The sequence below is a fragment of the Oncorhynchus masou genome, chromosome 8, assembly GCF_036934945.1.
Source record: "Oncorhynchus masou masou isolate Uvic2021 chromosome 8, UVic_Omas_1.1, whole genome shotgun sequence".
NCBI classification, from domain to species: Eukaryota; Metazoa; Chordata; class Actinopteri; order Salmoniformes; family Salmonidae; genus Oncorhynchus; species Oncorhynchus masou.
The window spans coordinates 30706072-30733773 of record NC_088219.1 but is presented as its reverse complement, the minus strand read 5'-3'; the positions used below and the strand labels follow the sequence as shown (position 1 = coordinate 30733773).

Below are 27702 nucleotides of genomic sequence, written 5' to 3'. Positions count from 1 at the left end.
TCGCCCTCCAGGTTCCCTCGGAGAGTTCATCAATGAGCTTGATGCCTTGATAAGCTCCTTTCCTGAGGACGGCTCACCTCTCACAGTCCTGGGCGACTTTAACCTCCCCACGTCTACCTTTGACTCATTCCTCTCTGCCTCCTTCTTTCCACTCCTCTCCTCTTTTGACCTCACCCTCTCACCTTCCCCCCTACTCACAAGGCAGGCAATACGCTCGACCTCATCTTTACTAGATGCTGTTCTTCCACTAACCTCATTGCAACTCCCCTCCAAGTCTCCGACCACTACCTTGTATCCTTTTCCCTCTCGCTCTCATCCAACACTTCCCACACTGCCCCTACTCGGATGGTATCGCGCCGTCCCAACCTTCGCTCTCTCTCCCCGCTACTCTCTCCTCTTCCATCCTATCATCTCTTCCCTCTGCTCATACCTTCTCCAACCTATCTCCTGATTCTGCCTCCTCAACCTTCCTCTCTTCCCTTTCTGCATCCTTTGACTCTCTATGTCCCCTATCCTCCAGGCCGGCTCGGTCCTCCCCTCCCGCTCCGTGGCTCGATGACTCATTGCGAGCTCACAGAACAGAGCTCCGGGCAGCCGAGCGGAAATGGAGGAAAACTCGCCTCCCTGCAGACCTGGCATCCTTTCACTCCCTCCTCTCTACATTTTCCTCCTCTGTCTCTGCTGCTAAAGCCACTTTCTACCACTCTAAATTCCAAGCATCTGCCTCTAACCCTAGGAAGCTCTTTGCCACCTTCTCCTCCCTCCTGAATCCTCCTCCCCCCTCCTCCCTCTCTGCAGATGACTTCGTCAACCATTTTGAAAAGAAGGTCGACGACATCCGATCCTCGTTTGCTAAGTCAAACGACACCGCTGGTTCTGCTCACACTGCCCTACCCTGTGCTCTGACCTCTTTCTCCCCTCTCTCTCCAGATGAAATCTCGCTTCTTGTGACGGCCGGCCGCCCAACAACCTGCCCGCTTGACCCTATCCCCTCCTCTCTTCTCCAGACCATTTCCGGAGACCTTCTCCCTTACCTCACCTCGCTCATCAACTCATCCCTGACCGCTGGCTACGTCCCTTCCGTCTTCAAGAGAGCGAGAGTTGCACCCCTTCTGAAAAAACCTACACTCGATCCCTCCGATGTCAACAACTACAGACCAGTATCCCTTCTTTCTTTTCTCTCCAAAACTCTTGAACGTGCCGTCCTTGGCCAGCTCTCCCGCTATCTCTCTCAGAATGACCTTCTTGATCCAAATCAGTCAGGTTTCAAGACTAGTCATTCAACTGAGACTGCTCTTCTCTGTATCACGGAGGCGCTCCGCACTGCTAAAGCTAACTCTCTCTCCTCTGCTCTCATCCTTCTAGACCTATCGGCTGCCTTCGATACTGTGAACCATCAGATCCTCCTCTCCACCCTCTCCGAGTTGGGCATCTCCGGCGCGGCCCACGCTTGATTGCGTCCTACCTGACAGGTCGCTCCTACCAGGTGGCGTGGCGAGAATCTGTCTCCTCGCCACGCGCTCTCACCACTGGTGTCCCCCAGGGCTCTGTTCTAGGCCCTCTCCTATTCTCGCTATACACCAAGTCACTTGGCTCCGTCATAACCTCACATGGTCTCTCCTATCATTGCTATGCAGACAACACACAATTAATCTTCTCCTTTCCCCCTTCTGATGACCAGGTGGCGAATCGCATCTCTGCATGTCTGGCAGACATATCAGTGTGGATGACGGATCACCACCTCAAGCTGAACCTCGGCAAGACGGAGCTGCTCTTCCTCCCGGGGAAGGACTGCCCGTTCCATGATCTCGCCATCACGGTTGACAACTCCATTGTGTCCTCCTCCCAGAGCGCTAAGAACCTTGGCGTGATCCTGGACAACACCCTGTCGTTCTCAACCAACATCATGGCGGTGGCCCGTTCCTGTAGGTTCATGCTCTACAACATCCGCAGAGTACGACCCTGCCTCACACAGGAAGCGGCGCAGGTCCTAATCCAGGCACTTGTCATCTCCCGTCTGGATTACTGCAACTCGCTGTTGGCTGGGCTCCCTGCCTGTGCCATTAAACCCCTACAACTCATCCAGAACGCCGCAGCCCGTCTGGTGTTCAACCTTCCAAGTTCTCTCACGTCACCCCGCTCCTCCGCTCTCTCCACTGGCTTCCAGTTGAAGCTCGCATCCGCTACAAGACCATGGTGCTTGCCTACGGAGCTGTGAGGGGAACGGCACCGCAGTACTTCCAGGCTCTGATCAGGCCCTACACCCAAGCAAGGGCACTGCGTTCATCCACCTCTGGCCTGCTCGCCTCCCTACCACTGAGGAAGTACAGTTCCCGCTCAGCCCAGTCAAAACTGTTCGCTGCTCTGGCCCCCAATGGTGGAACAAACTCCCTCACGACGCCAGGACAGCGGAGTCAATCACCACCTTCCGGAGACACCTGAAACCCCACCTCTTCAAGGAATACCTAGGATAGGATAAGTAATCCTTCTCACCCCCCCCCTTAATGATTTAGATGCACTATTGTAAAGTGGCTGTTCCACTGGATGTCAGAAGGTGAATTCACCAATTTGTAAGTCGCTCTGGATAAGAGCGTCTGCTAAATGACTTAAATGTAAATGTAAATACTGTGGGATATGAGTCAACAGCAACCTTGGGATAATCCTCTGCCTTATCATTAACAGTAGACCCGTACATTTCCTCAGTGAAAAGAATGTTCTGAGCAAATGTCAAATTGTCTTTTTACCAAATTACAGTATCACAGACCACGTATTCACCATGCACACCCTAATTGACAAACAAACAAAGGCAAAGTCTTCTCATGCTTTGTTAATTTCAAAACTGCTTTTGACTCAGTTTGGCATGAGGGTCTGCGATACAAATAGGATATTTTATCCAAAATATTTGAATCAGTTATAGAACCAATTGCCCTTTATGGTTGTGAGGTCTGGGGTCCTCTCACCAATCAAGATTTCACAAAATGGGACAAACACGAAAGAGAGTGAGTGGCAGTGTAGGATCAAATGGAGCAGTGGAGGGCAGACAAGGAAGCAGGCAGAGAGAGGTGTCTAAGACAGTGTTTAAGGTACATGTTGTAGACATTAACACTGTATTGAAGATGGGGGAAATAGGAATATATGGGGTATGACATGGTATGAGTGTATTGAAGCTTATGGCCACATTTCAGCTTACCATTCCCAAACACAACACCTCATAGGTAAAGTTTGTGGATTGGCTAAAGAGTGTGGATGTAGTTTGAATTTGAGGTGTTCACGGATTACAATACTGGGTGGGGTGAATATATTTTATACGACATACACTCTTTTTTGTTAACGAGTAAATAGTAGCCTTCAACAACGTGTGTTTAAATCCTTTATAACTTGTTAACAATTTCTGGTAGTTAGTTTTTGCTACTATGTGGGTTTTATTTTGGTGAGCCTGCTAACTGAGGAGTGTTAATTCACCTCTTTCCATACGTTTCATATTAAAACATTTATCTTACAAAGGACTTGTTTAATCTAACTGCTTAACTATTTATCTGTATATGGAATTGTATTAGTTTCTCCTTTTTTTCTAATCTTTACAGGAAAATGCCACGGGCACTATCTGATGTGTGGAGACATTTCACTGCAGCTAATGTAGAAGGAAAAGCTGTGTACATTTGAAAATACTGTGCCAAATCATATGTGAAGAATGCAACAAAGATGCAGAATCCTCTGGCCAAGTGCATAAAGTTCCCTCAGCGCTCACAACAAGCAACCTCTGACACAAGTCCCACTACTTCTATTCGAGGTGCAAATGATGAATCAGACACCTTGTCGATAGCAACAGCTCATGGTCCTCCTGGAATCAGACGTTTTTTTGACTCAATGGAGGAACGTAGTCAGAGAAATGCTGATGAATGTCTTGCTCGAGATGTGTATCCAACTTGTTCACCTCTGATGCTCACAGGCAATGTGTATTGGAAGAGATTTCTGAATGTTCTCCGCCCAGCAACCACCCCACCTAACCAGACATGATTTATCTACTCATTTGCTGGATGCAGAGTTCAACAGAGTTCAAGTGAAGGTCAAGCAAATCATAGAGAAAGCAGACTGCATTGAAATTATCTCTGATGGGAGGTTGAATCTTCATGGGTAAGGAATAATTAACTTCATCATCTCCACGCCTCAACCAGTATTCTACAAGAGCACAGACACAAGGGACAACAGACACACCGGTCTCTACATTGCAGATGTGCTGAAGGCTGTCATCAATGACCTTGGACCACAGAAGGTATTTGCACTGGTGACAGATAATGCTGCGAACATGAAGGCTGCTTGGTCTAAAGTGGAGGAGTCTTATCCTCACATCACACCCATTGGCTGTGTTGCTCGTGTATTAAATATTCTCCTCAAGGACATCATGGCACTGAAAACAATGGATACACACTACAAGAGAGCCAAGTAAATGGTTAGGTATGTGAAGGGTCATCAAGTTATAGCAGCAATCTACCTCAACAAGCAAAGTGAGAAGAATAAGAGCACCACATTGAAGCTGCCCAGCAACACTTGTTGGGGTGGTGTTGTCATCATGTTTGACAGTCTATTGGAGGGGAAGGAGTCTCTCACAGTCTTCCGATATGGACAGCCCCTTCAAAAGAGGATCCTCCTGTATGATGTACTTTGGGAAAGAGTGGTAAGCAGAAGACTTCTGCCTGAAGCCCATACACGACACGGCATACATTGGACCCCAAGTATGCTGGCAAGAGCATCCTGTCTGGTGCAGAGATCAACAAGGCCTATGGTGTCATCACTACCGTGTCTCGCCACCATGGCCTGGATGAGGGCAAGGTTCTTGGCAGTCTGGCGAAGTACACTTCCAAGCAAGGGCTTTGGGATGGAGATGCAATATGGCAGTCGTGCCAACATATCTCATCAGCCACCTCGTAGAAGGGACTTTGTGGATCTGAGGCTCTTTCCCTGTTGCCTCCATCATCCTCCAAATCCCACCAACATCAGCTGCCTCAGAGCGCAACTGGTCCTTGTTTGGGAACACACACACACACACACACACACACACACACACACACACACACACACCAAAGCACACAAAGGTTGACGAATACAAAGTTTGAAAAATTGGTGACCACCCGGGCAAATTTGCGGCTTTTTGTGCCAGACAACGAGCCATCCTCAACAGGGTTGGAAAGTGACAGTAAAGATGAGGCCTCATTCTTATGTTCAAGAGGTGGACATTGAGGAGGTCCAGGGAGAAGACATGAAAGCCTTAGAGGAAGACAGTCTGGAACCTGATGCTTTGGTTTACAGATGCATGTTGAAACTGTTTTTGGGAGATTCGAAGGATCATTGGGGATCATTCAATATTCCCTTTATTTTGTTGTTCAGTGAAATCATCCCATGTGAAGAGTCAACACATTTAATTAAAGTTCAATTCGTAACTACATTTTTTCTATTTTTTCTATTGGAAGGATTTAATCATTTGCAATTATGTCTACTGATGATAAGGTAAAATGTTCATGTTTCTGTCTCCATATGATATGGTAAATATATCCAATGCAAAAAACATCTACATTTAAATGGTATTAATATTAATTTTCATATATTTCCAATAATTCCCAAATATTCCGGTTAATTCCCACGGAACGTTTCCACCACTTAATACTACCCAAAATGTGCAACCCTGTTGTTGACTAATCATAATTCATCAGTGGCAATAGGCTACTTTCATTGATCCTCCATGTGGGACAAAAGTCAACAGATATCTAATCAATGGAAGATGGAATTAAAAGTTAAAGGAGAAGGACCAACAGGTAGTTGCTACTTCACATTCTGAACGGATTTGTTGTTTGCAACAGTTTAGGACAAGAAAGCGCATGCAGCCTCAATTAGCGTAGTTAAGACAGATACTACGTAATCATATTGGATGATAAATGACCTTGTTATGGCAGTTATTAGTCTACTATAGCGTGAGTCGGCTTGGTGGTTGCAGTCTCTCATCTCTCCCTCACTCCTCCCTGTTCCTGTGTCACTCGCTCACACTCACAGGAGCCTACACACACTGCACGGCCCCTGCTAGAGCGTCACCTCTCTCTACCTCCTCTCCCTCGCACTTTATTAGCTCCGGTTAATAAAGTAGCTTAAAAATTGACTTTTCTGCTGCTTCCCTCACTCAGATCGGACCTGGTCTGGATCTGACCAGGTCTATACGGAACGGGTCTAGATGTCCTCGGTTCCATTTGGAACAGGTCTCTATATTTAAAAAAAAGTATTTATGCATATTGGGTCTGGATGGGACAGCCCCAGGTCCATTTCGTAACAGGTCCCAAAAGGCCTCCAGTGTGAATTCCAATTATACAGTGAAATTAGCTAACTGGGTCTCCTGCCATCATCTGCAATTACCGTTAGGCCTGCCTACATTCCTCTCTGTAGGCACAGCCCAACGTAACTGTTTAATGAAAGAGAGAACAAGGATGTGACAGAGGTCAGAGAAAATGAGAGAATGGGGAGAGAAAGCTGATGAGCGACAGGAACAAATCATGGGGGAGAAGAGGACGACAGTGATCACGAGGACTATATTAACGTGCACTCCGGGCATGTAACGTGGACTGTGGCCATTGAACGTGGTGCGGGGATAAATTGCCCAGCCCCGAATACAATAGCTCAATTTACTGTGTGTGGGCAGCGATAACCATCTGCAATCTTCCCTAGTCTGTTCATCGGACACAGGTAGAGCACAAAAACAAGTCCTTATATTACGCAACCGTAGGGGGTGAATATAGTTCTTTCTATACTATAAATAGGCTGGCTACCAAGGCAAATCATAAACAACAGTAAAAAGACAGGCTATATACAGTATATATACAGTGTATACAGCTACTGTATATAGCCTGTCTTTTTACTGTTTTATTTATTTACTGACCTATTGTTCACCTAACACCTTCTTTGCACTGTTGGTTAGAGCCTGTAAGTAAGCATTTCACTGTAAGGTCTACACCGCCTATTCGGGTCACGTGACAAATAAACGAAGTAGCGAGGCTACATACAGACACCGGTTAGTCAGGCTGATTGAGGTAGTATGTACATTAATGTATGGTTAAAGTGACTATGCATATACTCTATAATAAACAGAGAGTAGCAGCAGCGTAAAAAGAGCGGTTGGGGGGCGGCACACAATGCAAATTGTCCGGGTAACCATTTGGTTACCTGTTCAGGAGTCTTATGGCTTGGGGGTAAAAACTGTTGAGAAGCCTTTTTGTCCTAGACTTGGCACTCTGGTACCGCTTGCCATGCGGTAGTAGAGAGAACAGTCTATGACTGGGGTGGTTGGGGTCCTTGTAGGGCCTTCCTCTGACACCGCCCAGTGTAGAGGTCCTGGATGGCAGGCAGCTTAGCCCCAGTGATGTACTGGGCCATACGCACTATCATCTGTAGTGCCTTACGGTCAGAGGCCGAGCAATTGCCGTAACAGGCAGTGATGCAGCTGTAGAACCTTTTGAGGATCTCAGGACCCATGCCAAATCTTTTTATTTTCCTGAGGGGGAATAGGCTTTGTTGTGCCCTCTTCACGACTGTCTTGGTGTGTTTGGACCATTCTAGTTTGTTGTTGATGTGGACACCAAGGAACTTGAAGCTCTCAACCTGCTCCACTACAACCCCGTCGATGAGAATGGGGGTGTGCTCGGTCCTCCTTTTCCTGTAGTCCACAATCAGCTCCTTGGTCTTGGTCACTGTGACGTAGAAGTCCGTCACTGGCCGCGGGCAGCATTTGGTTCTTTAACGCACACACATTCATCACTCCTCCCTGCGCCATTATAAGATAAGTTAACAATGTGGGTCGACACACAAATTAACTTCTGTCTTGGTGCATGCATTTCACACTTGTCAATGTTCATATTTGAGAGATACAATAATTATTTTACTTATCAATATTGTGGATGAGCGCATTGTTTGTTTGTTCTGTTCCTCTCTCTCCATCTCTGTAGCTTCCGGGTATGCTGGAAAAGGACCCGAGCTAAGGGAATTGGGTTGGCTTTATAGTGCCTGTCCCAAATGGCTCATAAATGCATATGGGCATATTGAAAGATATTGTCAGTAGTGATGTAATGTATTAAATGTTATGTTGGGATATTGTTTAAAACTGTGTTGCAATGTATATCCTTTAGTATGTTTAGTTCATGGAAAATGTAGGTTTCTATTGTTAATTGATTAATTAATTAGGGTTAATTGTTCTGAGGGGAGGGGCTAGCCCTACAAAAGGAGCCTCTCTTTCAGTCTCTGGAGAGGCAGTTTGGATTGAGCTGTGGATGGGGCAGCATTGTTTTTAAGCTGTCCCATAACGTAGATGTTGATGGCAGTACTGTTGTTTTTTTGTTCCGGAATCACTTGTAAATAAACACCTTTGCACAGAAGAACTTTTGCGGTTCCGCCATATTTTTATTTTGATAGAGGTTAGGTTATCCAGTTTAGCCTTCTGGCCTACTCTACGTGACATATGGTGGCAGTGGTGGGATGGCGTACCGCAAATCAGTGAATTCCAACAAGAGAGGTAAAGGAATGCGTACAGGATTGCGTTCTCAGCAACAGCATCAACTGTCAGAAAAGGTACCTGAAGTTGAACCGGGGTGGAATACCATGGAATCGTCTGGTGAAGAAGAGGTCAAGTATGAGAAACTAGGAGCCCGACCGCGGGGCCAAAGACAACCAGAACTGGGTGAGCTGCTGACTGAAGGAGCAGTTGGGGGACCAGAACCACACCCAACCATGGTAACCCTTTTTCAGCAACTTTTCACCTGCCTTGAGAGGAGGGACGAAGACCTCAAGCAGGAGTTACGTGGCCTACGCCAATCTATCCTCACAGCTCCCCACCAGACGGAACTCGTCAGTGAGAGCCCAAGATTGGGTCTTCCAACACCAGGACGACATAGGCTCGATGCAGCAGGGACTTCAACTCCACAGCAGGCACCCCAAGCAGTAATGAGGCCAGCACCAGGAGACCAGTCCAGCAGTGTTAACGTCCATCTTCCAGCATTCCTGAGGAAGGAGCCAAAGATGCCCTCATACCAGCAGGGGAGGACATTGAAAACTACCTGCTGAGGTTTGAGCGCATGGCTAAGACGTGGCAGTGGCCTGAGGTAGAGTGGGCCTGCAGGCTTGTCCCATTGCTCACGGGCAAGGCCTTAGAGGCTTACACAGCAATGGATGAGGGGCTGTCTAATGTCTACAAGGGCTTGAAGGAAGCGCTGCTGGTGAAGTTTGACATCTCACCGGAAACCTACCGTCAACGCTTCAGAGCTGCATCAACGCCATCGGGTGAGTCGCCGACAGAGACGTACCACCGCCTCAAGGGTCTCTACCGACGATGGGTTCGACCGGGGGAGAAGACACAGGACGAAATCGGGGAGGTCATCATCCTCGAGCAACTTCTACAGGTTCTACCACATGACATTCGAACCTGGGTCCGAGAGCACGAGCCCAAGGACGGGCTTATGGCGGCCAAGCTTGCACTGCAGTATCTTAATGCACGTAAAGGGGGCCCACCACAACCTGCAGCACCCGCTCCAAGGAGTCTCAGAGACCCAAGGGACATCAGAAACACCAGAGATGGTGGAGGTAACTCTGGGGGTTATGTGTCTGGGAGGGAGGTAAGGGATCATGCAGTTTTCTCTGATGGGAGGGGTCTGACCTGTTTTTACTGCCGGCAGCAGGGGCACAAAGCTTCAATGTGTCCGCTACGTAAATCCAAGCTCTCAGGTTACTGTTATGTACCCAGAGAGGGGGATGGTGTTCAGAATAGACAGACTCGGGAAGGGTCATGCTTGGTACCTGTAAAAGTGAATGGTAAAAGTCTTACTGCAATGATTGACACCGGCAGTTCCCTGTCATTGATCAGAAAAGGTAATGTACCTGTTAATGACATTGATTATGGTCATCAGACACTGATCCAATGTGTCCATGGTGACCAGTCACAGCAGCCCACAGCTGAACTCACAGTTGAGATTCAGGGTCAGAAATACCTCCTCAAAGTTGGGGTAATGGAGAAGCTACCTTTTGAGATGATTTTGGGGAGGGATGTGCCTGTACTCTCTGATCTGTTGGGAAGTGTGGGGGTCAGCTATATGGGCAGTCAGTTTGCCAGTCTGATGTTCAGATGGCATGTTCAGTTGTCACTCGTACCCAGGCCAAAGCTGGTTTACAACCTCTGCCTGACTTGTGTGATAGTCTGTGCGAGGGGGAACCAAAGGGCCCAGAAAGTCACGCCGCCAGCGGCGTCTTGAGAAGTATGTGGGAACCCCTGTACCTGTTGCTGATGTGTCTGGGTTAGAGGTGCAATGGGATGTTCCACAAAATTTTGCTACACTGCAGAAGTCTGACGCAACCTTGAAATGTTTGTTTGACAAGGCCTTAGCTGGGGACAGTCAATCTTCATGTGGGGGGATTTACACAGTAGACAACCACATACTCTACCTTGGGTCAGAGGCAGATAGCAGGAAGTTGGTGGTGCCATCTACCTGTAGACCACTTGTTCTCAACCTTGCACATACAGTTCCATGGGCAGGCCATCTAGGGCAACATAAGACCTATCTTAGGCTAGGCTCCCGTTTCTTTTGGCCCTCCATGTATACTGATGTACAAAAATACTGCAAATCATGCCCCACGTGCCAGAAAACCAGTGCTGTCCGTAGGTCTGAACGGGCTCCTCTATGTTCACTGCCAGTTATTTCTACCCCATTCAAGAGAATTGCAATGGACATTGTTGGACCCTTGGAGAAGAGTAGTGCAGGTTATAAGTATATATTGGTGATCTGTGACTATGCCACCCGGTTCCCAGAAGCCTTCCCACTCCGTTCCATAACCACTCCAAAAATAATCAGTGCTCTTGTTCAGCTCTTCTCTCGTGTAGGAATCCCAGATGAAATCCTGACGGACCAAGGGACAAACTTCACCTCGCGATTGATGGTTCAACTCCACCGACAGCTGGGCATTAAAGGCTTGAGGACTACTCCCTACCATCCCCAAACGGATGGGCTCGTAGAGAGATTCAATCAAACGCTCAAGAACATGCTGAGGAAGTTTGTGGCTGACACTGGTAAAGACTGGGATAAGTGGTTACCCTTTCTGCTTTTTGCTTACAGGGAGGTGCCTCAGGCATCGACAGGTTTCTCGCCATTCGAACTCCTCTATGGATGGCCAGTGCAAGGACCACTGGACCTGCTGAAGAAGTGCTGGGAAGGTTCCCCAGTAGCTACCTCAGGACAGGGGATTGTCCAGTATGTCCTCCAGATGCGAGACAGGTTGGAACGGTATCGAGAGGAAGCTAGAGCAAACCTTCAGCAAGCCCAGAAGGCCCAGAAGAGAGGCTATGACCAGCACGCTCGCCACAGAGAGTTTGAGCCAGGACAGAAAGTCCTGCTCCTCCTTCCCTCGTCTACCAGCAAGCTCCTTGCGCAATGGCAAGGACCGTACCTAATCGGGAGGAAGATGGGCCCAGTGACCTACGAGGTGCTGCACCCGGACAAGGGTAAGAAGAAGCAAACCTACCATGTGAACCTTCTCAAGGCCTGGGAGGAGAAAGAGGAACTCTCCAAAGGAAAGTCCTTTCTGGTCCGCAGAGTAGAAGAGGATGAGTCGGATGGGGTCACAGAGGCATGGAAAGAACGAGCAGAAGTCATACTGGCTCACCTGGAAGAAGACAAGCAAGATGAGCTGAAGCAGCTGTTTGGCAAGTCACCGGCCCTCTTCAGTCAGAGACCAGGAAGAACCAAAGTCCTAGAACACGTCATTCGTTTGAAACCTGGCCAGAACCCTGTCCGCCAGCATCCTTACCGTGTGCCTGAGAGGCTGGTGGTAGCCCTCAAGGAAGAGGTCCACACCATGATGGAGATGGATGTTGTCGAGCCATCTTCAAGTGAATGGAGCAGCCCTATTGTCATTGTCCCAAAGAAGGATGGCTCTTTGCGCGTCTGCATGGACTTCCGTAAGGTGAATGCCATCTCCCAGTTTGATGCCTATCCCATGCCCCGCATTGATGACTTACTGGAGAGAATAGGTAGAGCTCATTACATCACCACATTGGATCTCTGCAAAGGGTACTGGCAGGTGCCCCTGGATGAACAATCCAAGGCCTACACTGCATTCCGGACGCCAATGGGCCTGTTCCAGTTCAAGGTCATGCCGTTTGGCCTTCATGGGGCCCCTGCGACTTTCCAGAGGCTGATGGACAAGGTCCTCCAGGACTGTGACGATTACTGTGCTGCTTACTTGGACGACGTGGTGATCTACAGCCACTCCTGGGAGGAGCACATACAGCATCTTAGCAGAGTACTGGGGAAGATCCATGAAGCAGGCCTCACGCTTAACCTCTTGAAGTGTGAGTGGGCGAAACAGGAGACAAAGTACCTGGGTTACCAGCTGGGTAAGGGTGAAGTTCGGCCTCAGGTGGAGAAAGTGGAGTCCATCAGGAATAGCCCTCGACCCAGAACCAAGACACAGGTGAAGTCCTTCCTAGGTCTGGCAGGGTGGTACCGGAGATTCATTCCACAGTTTTCGACCATCGCTGTCCCTCTGACCAACCTCACTTCGAAGGGGGCCAGCAACCCTGTGAAGTGGACTGAGGAGTGTGAGGAAGCCTTCATGACACTGAAAAACGACTGTGCTCATTCCCTGTTCTCCAGACCCCTGATTTTCAGAAGAGATTTTCGTGCAGGTGGACGCTTCGGCTGTAGGAATTGGAGCTGTTCTGGCCCAAGGGGAGCCAGGAGAAGAGCTTCCTGTGCTGTACCTGAGTCGGAAGCTGTTGCCCAGGGAAACCAGGTATTCTACAATCGAAAAGGAGTGCCTGGCTATAAAGTGGGCCCTAGATAGCCTCCGTTACTACCTTCTTGGGAGGGAATTTGACCTGCACACGGACCACAGAGCACTGACCTGGATCCAGACCATGAAGGACCGGAATTCTCGTGTGACCAGGTGGTATCTGGAGCTCCAGCCCTTCAGGTTCTGTGTCCGTCACAAGGCAGGAAAAGAGAACGTTACTGCGGACTACCTATCAAGACTCCCGAACATGGTCGCTTCAGGAGAGGAGGAAGGTAATGTGACGTAGAAGTCCGTCACTGGCCGCGGGCAGCATTTGGTTCTTTAACGCACACACATTCATCACTCCTCCCTGCGCCATTATAAGATAAGTTAACAATGTGGGTCGACACACAAATTAACTTCTGTCTTGGTGCATGCATTTCACACTTGTCAATGTTCATATTTGAGAGATACAATAATTATTTTACTTATCAATATTGTGGATGAGCGCATTGTTTGTTTGTTCTGTTCCTCTCTCTCCATCTCTGTAGCTTCCGGGTATGCTGGAAAAGGACCCGAGCTAAGGGAATTGGGTTGGCTTTATAGTGCCTGTCCCAAATGGCTCATAAATGCATATGGGCATATTGAAAGATATTGTCAGTAGTGATGTAATGTATTAAATGTTATGTTGGGATATTGTTTAAAACTGTGTTGCAATGTATATCCTTTAGTATGTTTAGTTCATGGAAAATGTAGGTTTCTATTGTTAATTGATTAATTAATTAGGGTTAATTGTTCTGAGGGGAGGGGCTAGCCCTACAAAAGGAGCCTCTCTTTCAGTCTCTGGAGAGGCAGTTTGGATTGAGCTGTGGATGGGGCAGCATTGTTTTTAAGCTGTCCCATAAGGTAGATGTTGATGGCAGTACTGTTGTTTTTTTGTTCCGGAATCACTTGTAAATAAACACCTTTGCACAGAAGAACTTTTGCGGTTCCGCCATCTTTTTATTTTGATAGAGGTTAGGTTATCCAGTTTAGCCTTCTGGCCTACTCTACGTGACAGTCACGTTGAGGGATAGGTTGATATACTGGCACCACCCGGCCAGGTTTCTGACCTCCTCCCTATAGTCTGTCTCGTCGTTGTTGGTGATCAGGCCTACCACTGTTGTGTCATCTGCAAACTTAATGATGGTGTTGGAGTCATGCTTGGCCATGCAGTCATGGGTGAACAGGGAGTACTGGAGGGGACTGAGCAGCACCCCTGTGGAGCTCCAGTGTTGAGGAACAGCATAGCAGATGTGTTGCTACCTACCCTCACCACCTGGGGGCGGCCCGTCAGGAAGTCCAGGAAACAGTTGCAGAGGGAGGTGTTTTGTCCCAGGATCCTTAGCTTGGTGATGAGCTTTGAAGGTACTATGGTGTTGAATGCTGAGCTGTCATCAACGAATAGCATTCTCACATAAGTGTTCCTTTTGTCCAGGTGGGAAAGGGCAGTGTGGAGTGCAATAGAGATTGCATCATCTGTGGATCTGTTTGGGCCTGTTCAGACTGTTTGAGAGAGGCCCCCCAATAAGTAGGGTTCTTGGCCACTCAAGTGCTTTAGCAATCAAACCATTTACGCTGCTTCAAAACGAAGACATTTTGGGCCAGCCATCAGTAAAACAAATCCTGCTATTGTTCAAATTCTGCTATTGCACTAAGGGAGGGGGAAGATAGATGACAGAACAAATTGTTATTTTTTGTTGTAAATGTATAAGCAGATTGCCACAGCAATTGAAAGTCAAAAGATGTTTTAGAGACAAAAGGACTTAAGAGAGCACAGGCACGCGCACACACACACACTCACACGAACAACCACGTGCGCACACACCCACAGAGAGACACACACTTTACTAATGAGAGCTGCCACTGGTCTCACTCAATAACAGCACAGCTGTGGGCCTTAAAGGCAGTAAAGAACTATTGACTTGGTCCCTCATTGGTCATAATAGAGTGCTGACACACATTATGCTTTCCACAAAATGGACCTAGTGGTCTGGAAGATCACACACACTCAAATATAGGGCGTGGCAGACAACAGACCAGCATTTTTTCACAACAGCATTAAAGCTAGAATCCTTAATTGGTGAAACTACTACGTTCGTTTGGGATAATACAACAAAGAAGTTACAGTAATTACAGCAAACCATTCGATTGCTTTATTCTAATTATAATCTCCAAATGGTAGGTACCCTATATCAGTCCACCGAATCCAAGTAGTCTTGTCAGTCTACTCTGGCCTAGGGCTGTGGCAGTCAAGAAATTTTGTCAGCCGGTGATTGTCAAGCAAATAACTACTGGTCTCCTGGTAATTGACCATCAATTAAAATAAACACTTTTAGCATCTCCTGGCTTCCACACAAACCACTGATGTTGATATTCCAAAGGTCTCCATTTGAAAAAGTCTAACAAATCCATGTAATATAGCCTACACCTTCACAATAAATCCATTATTTATTTTAGACAGATCTAAAGAAACATGATATGAAGAAAATCTTGTCTATTTCAGAAGAACAGAATAGAATACTGAGTTGTTCTTATGTTAGGTCCTGATCTGGCTATGCAAAATGGCTGTGGGCTACACTAGTTCATTTAGCAGACAAGATTTGCTTAGTATTCTGTGGCATTATTTTATAGTATGAAGAATACAATTGAACAAACTGAACAATATATAAATTATGTTTTCTCCAAACGATGAGGGAGTGAACATACTGTGCTAAGCGGTTAAAGAAATAGGTACTCCTATATGCTAAATGTAGAGTTATTCATGTAACTTTAGTTGTGATACAAACATATGTTTAGATTTGTAATACCTTGTATGGCTGCATAATGCGACTAATGATGATTTGAATAAAGTTCCATGAAAGGCGTTGGACGTTGTGCACTTGGGCTAAATATAATAATTATAATTCCCTTTTCCCTGAGTGCTGCATGCTCCATAGCACCTCTCACTCACATGGCTCTCCATCACGGGTCTTACTCACAGGCTACAAGTGAAGACGGACGCAACTGCGTACGTCCTTATCCAATTCTGAGGTGTATATTGAAGATATTGGAAGAACTGTCCGCATTTACTTTTCGTCAGCCAACAAAATGAGTAGGTCTAACAAACAGCTTAAGCACTAGTCAATTACTATCCTCCATAGTACAAAAGTTGACCTATTCTATTCTGTGCGAGAAATACATTTTCCAAACAGTCTGGGACAGTTGTGGGATGCGATAGAACCCAAAATAATATCACTACTAGCATCAAAATAACTTTTTAACAAAATGAGGCTGAAGCAACAGATCAGAACATTTAGCTTAAAATGTAGAGAAACTATCAGGATATTTCTTCACATTATAAGAGCAGCAATGTGCACTCTGCAGTAGGCAATAAGCGCAAATGTTCCATTAACGGAAAAACACCATTATCAAAAGTGACCACAAATGAGATTATGCATGTAATGATTTTATTATAAAAGTGCCGTTTTTATGGTGAAAATGATCTTCCCCAAACTTGAAACTCACACGCTGCTTATGTATGCCAGTTAGACTCTATACCCCTTGTAAAGAGGATTAATGTGCTTCATTTGAATAAGTAATTTGGCCACTTTAGTTGTGATACAAACCTTATCAAAACATATAAGCCTATGGGGCTAGGCTAAATGAGGTGTGACTATGATTAGAAAAAGTCAGAGAAATAAGGAATTGTTTCTTGCCTTAATTTGGGCATCATGATAATATATAATTCACATGTGAATACACACACACACACTACCGTTCAAAAGTTTGGGGTAACATAGAAATATCCTTGTTTTTGAAAAAACAATATTAAAACAAAATCCTTTAAAATAACATCAAATTGATCAGAAATACAGTGTAAACATTGTTAATGTTGTAAATTACTATTGTAGCCCATGTAGATAATCCATAAATAGAGGACCATTATCAGCAACCATCACTCCAGTGTTCCAATGGCACGTTGTGTTCGCTAATCCACGTTTCTAATTTTAAAAGGCTTATTGATCATTAGAAATCCCTTTTGAAATTATGTTAGCACAGATGAAAACTGTTCTTCTGATGAAAGAAGCAATAAAACTGGCCTTCTTTAGACTAGTTGAGTATCTGGAGCGTCAGCATTTGTGGGTTCGATTACAGGCTCAAAATGGCCAGAAACAAAGAACTTTCTTCTGAAACTTGTCAGTCTGTTCTTGTTCCGAGAAATGAAGGCTATTCCTAATTTCTCAAATGGAATAGCCTTAATTTCTCAGAACAAGAATAGACTGACGAGTTTCAGAAGAAAGTTTTGTTTCTAGCCATTTTGAGCCTGTAATCGAACCCACAAATAGTGATGCTCCAGATACTCAACTAGTCTATAGAAGGCCAGTTTTATTGCTTCTTTAATCAGAACAATAGTTTTCAGCCGTGCTAGCATAATTGCAAAAGAGTTTTCTAATGATCAATTAGCCTTTAAAAATGATAAACTTGGATTAGCTAACACAATGTGCCATGGGAACAACAGGAGTGATGGTTGCTGATAATGGGCCTCTGGACACCTATGTAGATATTCCATTAAAGAAATCTGCCGTTTCCAGCTACAATAGTCATTTACAACATTAACAATGTCTACACTGTATTTCTGATCAATTTGATGTTATATTAAATGGACATTTTTTTTTTCAAAAACAAGGACATTTCTAAGTGACCAAAAACATTTGAACAGTAGTGTATGTGTGTATGCTATGGTGTTATATGAAATAAAATAGTATTCTAATGTTACCTTAGACCTTTATAAACACAACCAAATTATTACTTTCGCGATAGCATACATGAAATGTATTAATTACACGGTTCTAATTTTGCTGTCAGAATGACTGCTCATTAGCTTGAAGGGAGGCTGTTCTAGTGTTAAAGGTTCAGTTGGATAGAAAAACAGACTGACAAAGACATGAAGGCACACGCATCTGTTGAAACCCGGCATTGGTAATCACAGGCAGCCTGTGTGATCCTTTACAGACCATCAATACAGATGAGGTTTCTCTGTCTGTAATCAATACCCCTACGGAATTAGGCCATTTGAGTGACAGCCTCCTGGCCACACAGTAATTCATTTCACTTGCCAGGCCTGTTCTTTACCCTGAGATAATCACACAGATGTTCCGCTTAACCTCCGCTGGGGCCGGGTGTGTGTGTGTGCGCATTGTCCGCCTGAACCAGCCCCTGAAACTAGGCATATAAATACCAGAACATTTGGTGGCTCTGTGTCTGTGTGTGTGTGTGTGTGTGTGTGTGTGAGACCAGGCTGAATGCACACTAAACATTATGAATGGGTCCCGTTAGTCAGATCTGCCTTTACATTTGCATCATCACACTCCTGAGAGTGTGCACATACAGTACCAGTCAAAAGTTGACACCTTCTCATTCAAGGGGTTTTCTTTATTTTGTCTATTTTCTATATTGTAGGATAATAGTGAAGACATCAAAACCATGAAATAACACATATGGAATCATGTGGTAACCAAAAAAGTATTTTATATTTGAGATTCTTCAAAGTAGCCACCCTTTGCCTTGATGACAGCTTTGCACACACTTAGCATTCTCTCAACCAGCTTCATTAGGAATGCTTTTACAACAGTCTTGAAGGAGTTCCCACATACGCTGAGTACTTATTGGCTGCTTTTCCTTCACTTTGTGGTCCAACTCATCCCAACCATCTCAATTGGGTTGAGGTCAGGTGATTGTGGAGGCCAGGTCATCTGATGCAGCACTCAATCACTCTCCTTCTTGGCCAAATAGCCTGTATACAGCCAGGACGTGTGTTTATCCTGTTGAAAAACAAATGATAGTCCCACTAAGCGCAAACCAGATGGGATGGCGTATCACTGTAGAATGCTGTGGTAGCCATGCTGGTTAAGTGTGCCTTGAATTCGAAATAAATCACAGACAGCGTCACCAGCAAAGCACCCCTACACCTCCTCCTCCATGCTCCACGGTGGGAACCACACATGCAGAGATCATTCGTTCACCTACTCTGCGTCTCACAAAGACACAGAGGTTGGAAACAAAAATCTCAAATTTGGAATCATCAGACCAAAGCACAGATTTCCACTGGTCTAATGTCCATTGCTCGTGTTTATTGGCCCAAGCAAGTCTCTTCTTATTATTGTTGTCCTTTAGTAGTGGTTTCTTTGCAGCAATTCGACCATGAAGGTCTGATTCACACAGTCTCCTCTGAACAGTTGATGTTGAGATGCGTCTGTTACTTGAACTCTGTGAAGCAGTTATTTGGGCTGCAATTTCTGAGGCTGGTAACTCTAATGAACTTATACTCCGCAGCAGAGGTCACTCTGGGACTTCCTTTCCTGTGGCGGTGCTCACGAGAGCCAGTTTCATCATAGCACTAGATTGTTTTTGTGACTGCACTTGAAGAAACTTTAAAAGTTATTGAAATGTTCCGTATTGACTGACCTAAAGCAATGATGGACTGTTGTTTCTCTCTGCTTATTTGAGCTGTTCTTGCCATAATATGGACTTGGTCATTTACCAAATAGGGGTACATTCTGCATACCACCCCTCCCTTAGCACAACACAACTGATTGTCTCAAACACATTAAGAAGGAAATACATTTCACAAATGAACTTTTAAGAAGGCACACGTATTAAGAACTACCCATCCCGGATACGGGTTTAAATTCGACAACATACGGTGTTCGCCACAAAGAGTCATATTAAACATTCCTGAAAATACAAGTGTCTCACATGCTTCAAAAGCCTAGAATCTTGCTAATCCAACTGCGTTGTCATGTTTAAAAAATGATTTATTGCGAAAGAATACGCTGCGAATATCTGAGCACAGACCCCATATCAAACTACTCATTTAACCAGCACTTTGCATAACAAATTCACAGATTGCATTGAAATAAATTGTTTACCTTTGAAGATCTTGCTCTGGTTGCAATCCCAAGGCTCATTGTTACACAATGAATGGTCTTTTGCTCGGTTAAATCCATTTTATATAGCCTAACACAAAACATTTTGTGAACGCTTATCTCGTTGAATTTCCTGTCTTTAAATTTTCAAAGTAACATCCAACGTAAATAGACAGACTTTCCCTGACTTTATCCAGTCATGTTTGGTTTTCTTGCAATCAAAAGTTTGTAACACAACCAAACTTGATGGGTCATTTATTGACCCGGAAAAACCGATTGGAAGACAACAAGTGAGGAGCCCATTGTGCACCAATTATATGACCACTGTCTCGTTGATTGACTCTATTTTAACGCAATGACCACTGATCTTCTTGAAATCTAGCTGGGTAGATAGCCAATGAGCAGAGGTAAAAGGCAGTACCACATGGTTCTTTGTTGTATGACAAACCAACACATTGAACGCTGGCGTAAGGACCGTTCTTTCGCCATTGCAAATTGAACCTTGAAGGAGCGAAGCTTATTACGCACAGACGTTTTTCAGTGACTTGCATCTTCAGCTGTTTATTTATCGAACATCATAGCGAACAAGTCAAAGAAAGCTAATTCTAAGACTAGATATACGAATGTAGAAACCATTTTAGAGGAGATTGATCGTGAAAGTGAGACAGATCTGCTTTTTGAAGACTCCTTTAGCTCCCATAGTTTTGATTCTGAAACTGAGAAATATTTTTTGAATGGAGAGGACATGGTTTTGGACTGGTAAGTTGCTCTCATGCTAATGCCGTTGTTTGAAATTAATATAAAATATTATTTGTGATTGTTTTTACATTTTATTTGCAATATATAATGATGTAATGAAATTGGAAAAGTACACGTTAGCTAGTCATTTTGAGTGAGGGACTGTTTGTTTGGATGAGAACGACCATAGCCTGTCTGTGTGTGTATATATAGATATATAAAAATGGTATGGTGTAGAATGTGTAGAATGCAAACCCATACATCTCAACACAGCCAGCATGCTTCCTCCAATCAGTCTACATTAGAGGGAGCATGGTCTACCAGCTGCTACTCCACCCCACGGCCCTATTTGAGGCAGGCCCACAACAATGGCCGAAGTGAAATGGAACAGCACGTTATGTTCCCTGTACTCTGTTTATTATACCTGTTGATACAGGGCTCATATGTGAAACTATTCTAACTGAACATTTTCTTTCACAGTGGCACTGACTCCGACTGGGAGCCCCCATTGCCAACTTGTCCACCCCCCTCTGAAGCTGGTTCATCCAGCTGCACCCCTGCTGTCTCTGGCTTCACACCTCCCGGGCCATCTAGAGGTGTGAAGGCACTGACAAAGAAGCGGAGGAGGGGAAGTGTGCCACCCGCTAACAGAGGGACAGAAGGGCGTTGGCACACCGTCCTAGAAGATGATGTGGAGCCACCCCAACCAACTTTTAGGCCGAAAATGAAGCCAGGACCTTAGGTGAACCCGACCGCAACATCTTTTCAGCTGTTTTTCACACAATCTGTTGTCGATTCGCTCGTTTGTAACACAAATAAGAATGGGGAGAAGAAGCAAGCAGGCAAAAAGGTAGCATGGAAGCCCATATCCATGTCAGACTTTTTCTGCTACCTTTCACTGTTCATCTACATGGGGCTGGTGAGGATGAAAAGCCTGAGGGACTACTGGAAAACATCATCTCTCTACCAACTGTCTTTCCCCATGACTGTTATGTCCTGCAAAAGGTTTCTGGGTCTCTCACAGGCGCTTCATATCAGTGACCCAAAGGTTGATGAAGAGAATGAGAAGAAGAGAGGCACAGCAACATTTTATAGACTGTGCAAAATCAAACCTCTCTACCACAGCATTGTTGAGGCCTTTCAGCCAGCCCAGAACGTGTCAATCGATGAGAGGATGGTAGCCTCAAAGGCCAGAATTGGCCTCAAACAATACATGAGAAACAAACCAACCAAGTGGGGTTACAAGCTGTTTGTGTTGGCTGATTCTGTGTGAGCCTACACATGCAATTTCTTTGTCTATGAGGGGAAGAACAGTTTTGCTACCGGTAAGGGACTTAGCTATGACTCTGTAATGGAGTTATTGGATTTTCAACTGTTAGGGAAGGGCTACAAACTGTTTGTGGATAACGAATGGTGTCACAAGCCCACACACCCAGCTTCCTTAGTTCTTAAAAAATGTTTGTTTGCAGACCTAAGGAAGCTGGGTGTGTGGGCTTGTGACACCATTCGTACCAACAGGGTGGGCTTTCCGAAGACGAAGGTGAACGACATGCCTAAGCGGGCTGAGCGGGGGACCATGCGATGGATCCGTTTAAGATGGCCTGCTTTTTGTAAAGTGGAAGGATACCAGAGAGGTGGTGATGTGCACAACAATCCACAAGTCCTTCAATGGGGATCATGTTGTCAGGCGTGTGAAGGGCGGTGCCGGGGCATGGACCACCAACAATGTCCCCATTCCAACTGCAGTAAAGGACTACAAGAAGAGCATGGGAGGTGTGGACCTTTCAGATGCGCTAATAGGCGATTACAATGTTCTACATAAGACAATGAAATGGTACAAGACCTTCTTCTATCATTTCATCGACATTGCTGTGGTGAATGCATTCATCCTACACAAGGAAATGGCTAAGAGCTGTGGAAAGCCCTTCCTCTCACAGAAAGCCTTCAGAGAGCAGCTCATCAAGAAGCTTGCTGGGTACAGGACCACTGCACCCAGCCCTGTCCCTTCTGCTCCTGCCACAAGTGTTCATCTGCCCAAATATATTTGTGCAGGCATGGATGTGCCTAAGATGAAGTCTCCCATCACATGCACCACATGCTCAGTGACCCTCTGCTTTACATCAGAAAGAGACTGCTATGGCATCTGGCATCAGGAGCAGAATATTGTCTAGAGTTTTCTGTTCATTCTTACTCTTGAGGTGCTGTCCTGTTGCACCCTCTACAACCACTGTGATCTCCACCCGGCACAGCCAGAAAAGGACTGGCCACCCCTCAGCCTGGTTCCTCTCTAGGTTTCTTCCTAGGTTTTTGCCTTTCTATGGAGTTATTCCTAGCCACCGTGCTTCTACACCTGCAATGCTTGCTGTTTGGGGTTTTAGGCTGGGGCTATATAAATTGATTTGATTGAGGACTGAGGGTCTTCCAAATATTGAAAGTGTGTAAATAGATACCCATGCTATTTTGTAAATGTGTATATATATATATTTTTTTTTTCATATATTTTTTAAATCAATAATTATTTTTCCCCCATTTAAAAAAAAATTGTTTTTCTAAATTTTGGGGGGGATGTGTGCTAGAATACCATTTTGGTATTTTGTATATAGTTATTTATTTCAAAATGTATACCTTCACCAATTTGGCCACTTGGGTACATTTGGGCTTGTGTGGGACACCTGGGTAACTTCATGATAAATGTCATGTAGCACACTCATTTTGAAAGTTATCATTCTGAAACTTTGCGCAAGTACTGTTGCCCTCTTATATTTTTCACTGAAATTGTCCCCATCATCCTATCTGAATGTTTGTTTTATCTTGTTCATTTTAAAGATACAAAAATAAAACAAATGGTTTATTTCATTATCTAGACAAGATCTATTGTGTTATATTCTCCTACATTCAATTCACATTTACACAAACGTCAGAGTGTTTTCTTTCAAATGGTACCAAGAATATGCATATCCTTGGTTCTGTGCCTGAGGTACAGGCTGTTAGATTTGGGTATGTCTTCAGGCGGAAATTGCACAAAGTAGAGGGGTAGTTCTAAGAGGTTTTGAAATACATTCCAGGTGACTAACTCATGAAGCTGGTTGAGAGAAATGTCAAGAGTGTGCAAAACTGTCATCAATGCAAAGGGTGGCTACTTTACTACATGATTCCATCTTCACTATTATTCTACAATGTAGCAAATAGTACAAATAAAGAAAAACACTTGAATGAGTAGGTGTGTCGAAACTTTTGACTGGTACTGTATATCTCCATTATGGGGGAGCTAAGAGAGAAATACAACTGTGGTGTACTGCATCCAGTCTCTCCTGACTTCCTTTCTGGAAGCACTCCTTTAAAAAGCCATCCTTTCCTCTCCCTCTCGCACTTTCTACCAGTTTTGTTCAACATATTTCAAGCATTTCGCTACACTCGCATTAACATCTGCTAACCATGTGTATGTGACAAATAAAATTTGATTTATTTACTGCTGTGCCTCGTCTTCCCCATTCCATTTTCCCTCCATTCCGGCTAGTCTAACTTCCCGCAAAGGCGGAGCATGCGTGTGTATTTGATTGAGCAATGTCATTCCTAGTCCGCCCGCAGCTCTCCCAGCGAGTGACGGCTTTATTAACAGACAGCTAATATAACTTAAGTGAAAGAGAAAGAGACCGGCAACGACAGAAGACACTTAGAGCCGGCTGTGGTTGATGGTGGTGAACTAGCCAAGCCTCCAGTCTGACCTGAACAGGGCCATCTCTATGCCATGTAAGATGCTGTCTGTCAGATGCATGAATAGAGGAGCAAGCTTAAGTGAAGAGGAAATTCTGCAACTCTCGGAGGACAGTGAGAGAAGATAAGAAATGCTGTAGCCTTGGGGCGGAAAAGTGTTGGTTTAACAAAAAAAAATAGCATTTTTAGTAACTTCCACTGTCCTTAAATTTGTTTTTTTACTGGATTTCTTTCCAACTGAGAGATGGCAATACAGCAGACTAGTACACGTCCTTCACACTGACTAAGGAAATATTTACCAAGAATTGAAAAGGGCCTACATAAACTCAGCAAAAAAGGAAACAGCCTTTTTTCAGGACCCTGTCTTTCAAAGATAAAAATCGTAAATATCCAAATAACTTCACAGATCTTCATTGTAAAGGGTTTAAACACTGTTTCCCATGCTTGTTCAATGAACCATAAACAATTAATGAACATGTACCTGTGGAACGGTCGTTAAGACACTAACAGCTCACAGACAGTAGGCAATTAAGGTCACATTTATGAAAACTCAGGACACTGAAGACGCTTTTATAAGAAAAACACCAAAAGAAAGGTGCCCAGGGTCCCTGCTCATCCACGTGAACGTGCCTTAGGCAAGCTGCAAAGAGGCATGAGGACTGCAGATGTGGTCAGGGCAAGAAATTGCAATGTCCATACTGTGAGACGCATAAGACAGTGCTACAGGGAGACAGGACGGACAGGTGATCGTCCTCGCAGTGGCAGACCACGTGTGACCACACCTGCACAGGATCGGTACATCCGAACATCACATCTGCAGGACAGGTACAGGATGGCAACAACAACTGCCCGAGTTACACCAGGAACACACCAGTGCTCAGACTGTCCGCAATAGGCTGAGAGAGGCTGGACTGAGGGCTTGTAGGCCTTGTTGTAAGGCAGGTCCTCACCAGACATCACCGGCAACAAAGTCGCCTATGGGCACAAACTCACCGTCGCTGGACCAGACAGGACTGGCAAAAAGTGCTCTTCACTGACGAGTTGCGGTTTTGTCTCACCAGGGGTGATGGTCGGATTCGCGTTTATCGTCGATGGAATGAGCGTTACACCGAGCCCTGTACTCTGGAGCGGGATCGATTTGGAGATGGAGGGTTCATCATGGTATGGGGCGGTGAAGCACAGCACCATCGGACTGAGCGTGTTGTTGAGATTGCCTGCAATTGACACTGTGCATTACAGGGAAGACATCCTCCTCCCTCATGTGGTACCCTACCTGCAGGCTCATCCGGACATGACCCTCCAGCATGACAATGCCACCAGCCATAATGCTCATTCTGTGCATGATTCCTGCAAGACAGGAATGTCAGTGTTCTGCCATGGCCAGCGAAGAGCCCAGATCTCAATCCCATTGAGCATGTCTGGAACCTGTTGGATCGGAGGGTGAGAGCGAGGGCCATTCCACCCAGAAATATCCAGGAACATGGTGGGGTAACATCTCACAGCAAGAACTGGAGATGCACTGCAGTACTTAATGCAGCTGGTAGCCACACCAGATACTGACTGCTACTGCTACTTTTGATTTTGACCCTCCCTTTGTTCAGGGACACATTATAAAATTCCTGTTAGTCAAATGTCTGTGGAACTTGTTCAGTTTATGTCTCAGTTGTTGAATCTTGTTATGTTCATACAAATATTTACACATGTTAAGTTTGCTGAAAATAAACACAGTTGACAGTGAGAGGACGTTTCTTTTTTTGCTGAGTTTATATCTTTGGTGGATCAATTCACTTCAATTATATAATATGCCATTTTACAGATGTTTGTATCCAAAGTGATTTCCAGTAGTGGTTTTATACATAATTTTCTGGTATGGTGGCCCCAGCGGGAATTGAAACCAAGACCCTGACGTTGCAAGGGGCATTCCAACCGAGTCACATGGCCATTTAGGGGCATTCCAACTGGGCCACATGGCCATTTAGGGTTGGCGCCCCCCCTTGGGTTGTGCCGTGGCGGAGATCTTTGTGGGCTCTACTCGGCCTTGCCTCAGGATGGTAAGTTGGTGGTTGAATATATCCCTCTAATGGTGTGGGGGCTGTGCTTTGGCAAAGTGGGTGGGGTTATATCCTGCCTGTTTGGCCCTGTCCGGGGGTATCATCGGATGGGGCCACAGTGTCTCCTGACCCCTCCTGTCTCAGCCTCCAGTATTTATGCTGCAGTAGTTTGTGTGTCGGGGGGCTAGGGTCAGTCTTATACCTGGAATATTTCTCCTGTCTTATCCGGTGTACGGTGCGAATTTAAGTATGCTCTCTCTAATGCTCTCTTTCTATCTCTCTCTCGGAGGACCTGAGCCCTAGGACCATGCCTCAGGACTACCTGGCATAATGACTCCTTGCTGTCCCCAGGCCACCTGGCCGTGCTGCTGCTCCAGTTTCAACTGTTCTGCCTGCGGCTATGGAACCCTGACCTGTTCACCGGATGTGCTACCTGTCCCAGACCTGCTGTTTTCAACTCTCTAGAGACAGCAGGAGCGGTAGAGATACTCTTAATGATCGGCTATGAAAAGCCAACTGACATTTACTCCTGAGGTGCTGACCTGTTGCACCCTCGACAACTACGGTGATTATTATTATTTGACCATGCTGGTCATTTATGAACATTTGAACATCTTGGCCATGTTCTGTTATAATCTCCACCTGGCACAGCCAGAAGAGGACTGGCCTCCCCTCATAGCCTGGTTCATCTCTAGGTTTCTTCCTAAGTTTAGGCCTTTCTAGGGAGTTTTTCCTAGCCATCGTGTTTCTACACCTGCATTGCTTGCTGTTTGGGGTTTTAGGCTGGGTTTCTGTACAGCACTTTGAGATATCAGCTGATGTAAGATGGGCTATATAAATCAATTTGATTTAGGGGCATTCCAACTGACCCACATGGCCATTTAGGGGCATTGCAACTGAGCCACATGGCCATTTAGGGGCATTCCAAAAAAGGAATTAGGTCAAGTAAAATAAGATGTTCTTTAATATATTAAGTGCAGCCAGTGAGAGCAGCAGTAGCTAGCTACCTTGTTTAGCCTCCAGCTCCTCCAGGGTGAGAGTGGGTCTCTTCTCCTCGGGGGTCGCAGTGACCGCTCTGACCACCATCTCCGCCCCCTCCAGCAGGGCCTCTAGACCCTCCTCGCCCAGCAACTTGTCCGGGTCATCATCTGAGTCGTCGTCCAACCGTACACGATTTTTCTCCAGCGGTAGCATGTCGTTCTCTTTGGCTTTGATGGCGAAGCAGATCGGCGCAAAGGGCACTGGGAAGAAAGGCGGAGGTGGGAGGAGGGGGGGGGTTGGTTAAAGCTGGAGTTCGTTTAAGACAAAAAAATGTGCCAGAGTCATTCATTTTACCATAAACTATTAATCTTCAGCAGGCAGGCAGGCAGACAGAGAGAGACAGGGAGAGAGAATCATTGAGCTGGGGGTTAACCGTCATTACCATGGGCCAAAGACATGAACCTCAGCCACCCCGCTTTTTG

General features: G+C 45.5%; 1 protein-coding gene across 2 annotated transcripts in view; it reads right to left on the bottom strand.

Moving 5' to 3' along the window:
* The window catches only part of LOC135544518 (splicing factor, suppressor of white-apricot homolog), a 140887-nt gene that overhangs the window by 60256 nt on the left and 52929 nt on the right, over positions 1–27702 (bottom strand). For both annotated transcript variants that reach the window (XM_064972191.1, XM_064972192.1), the window contains exon 12: positions 27247–27480. In XM_064972191.1, the coding sequence (XP_064828263.1) occupies positions 27247–27480 (234 nt within the window). The remainder of the gene's footprint in view (positions 1–27246; positions 27481–27702) is intronic.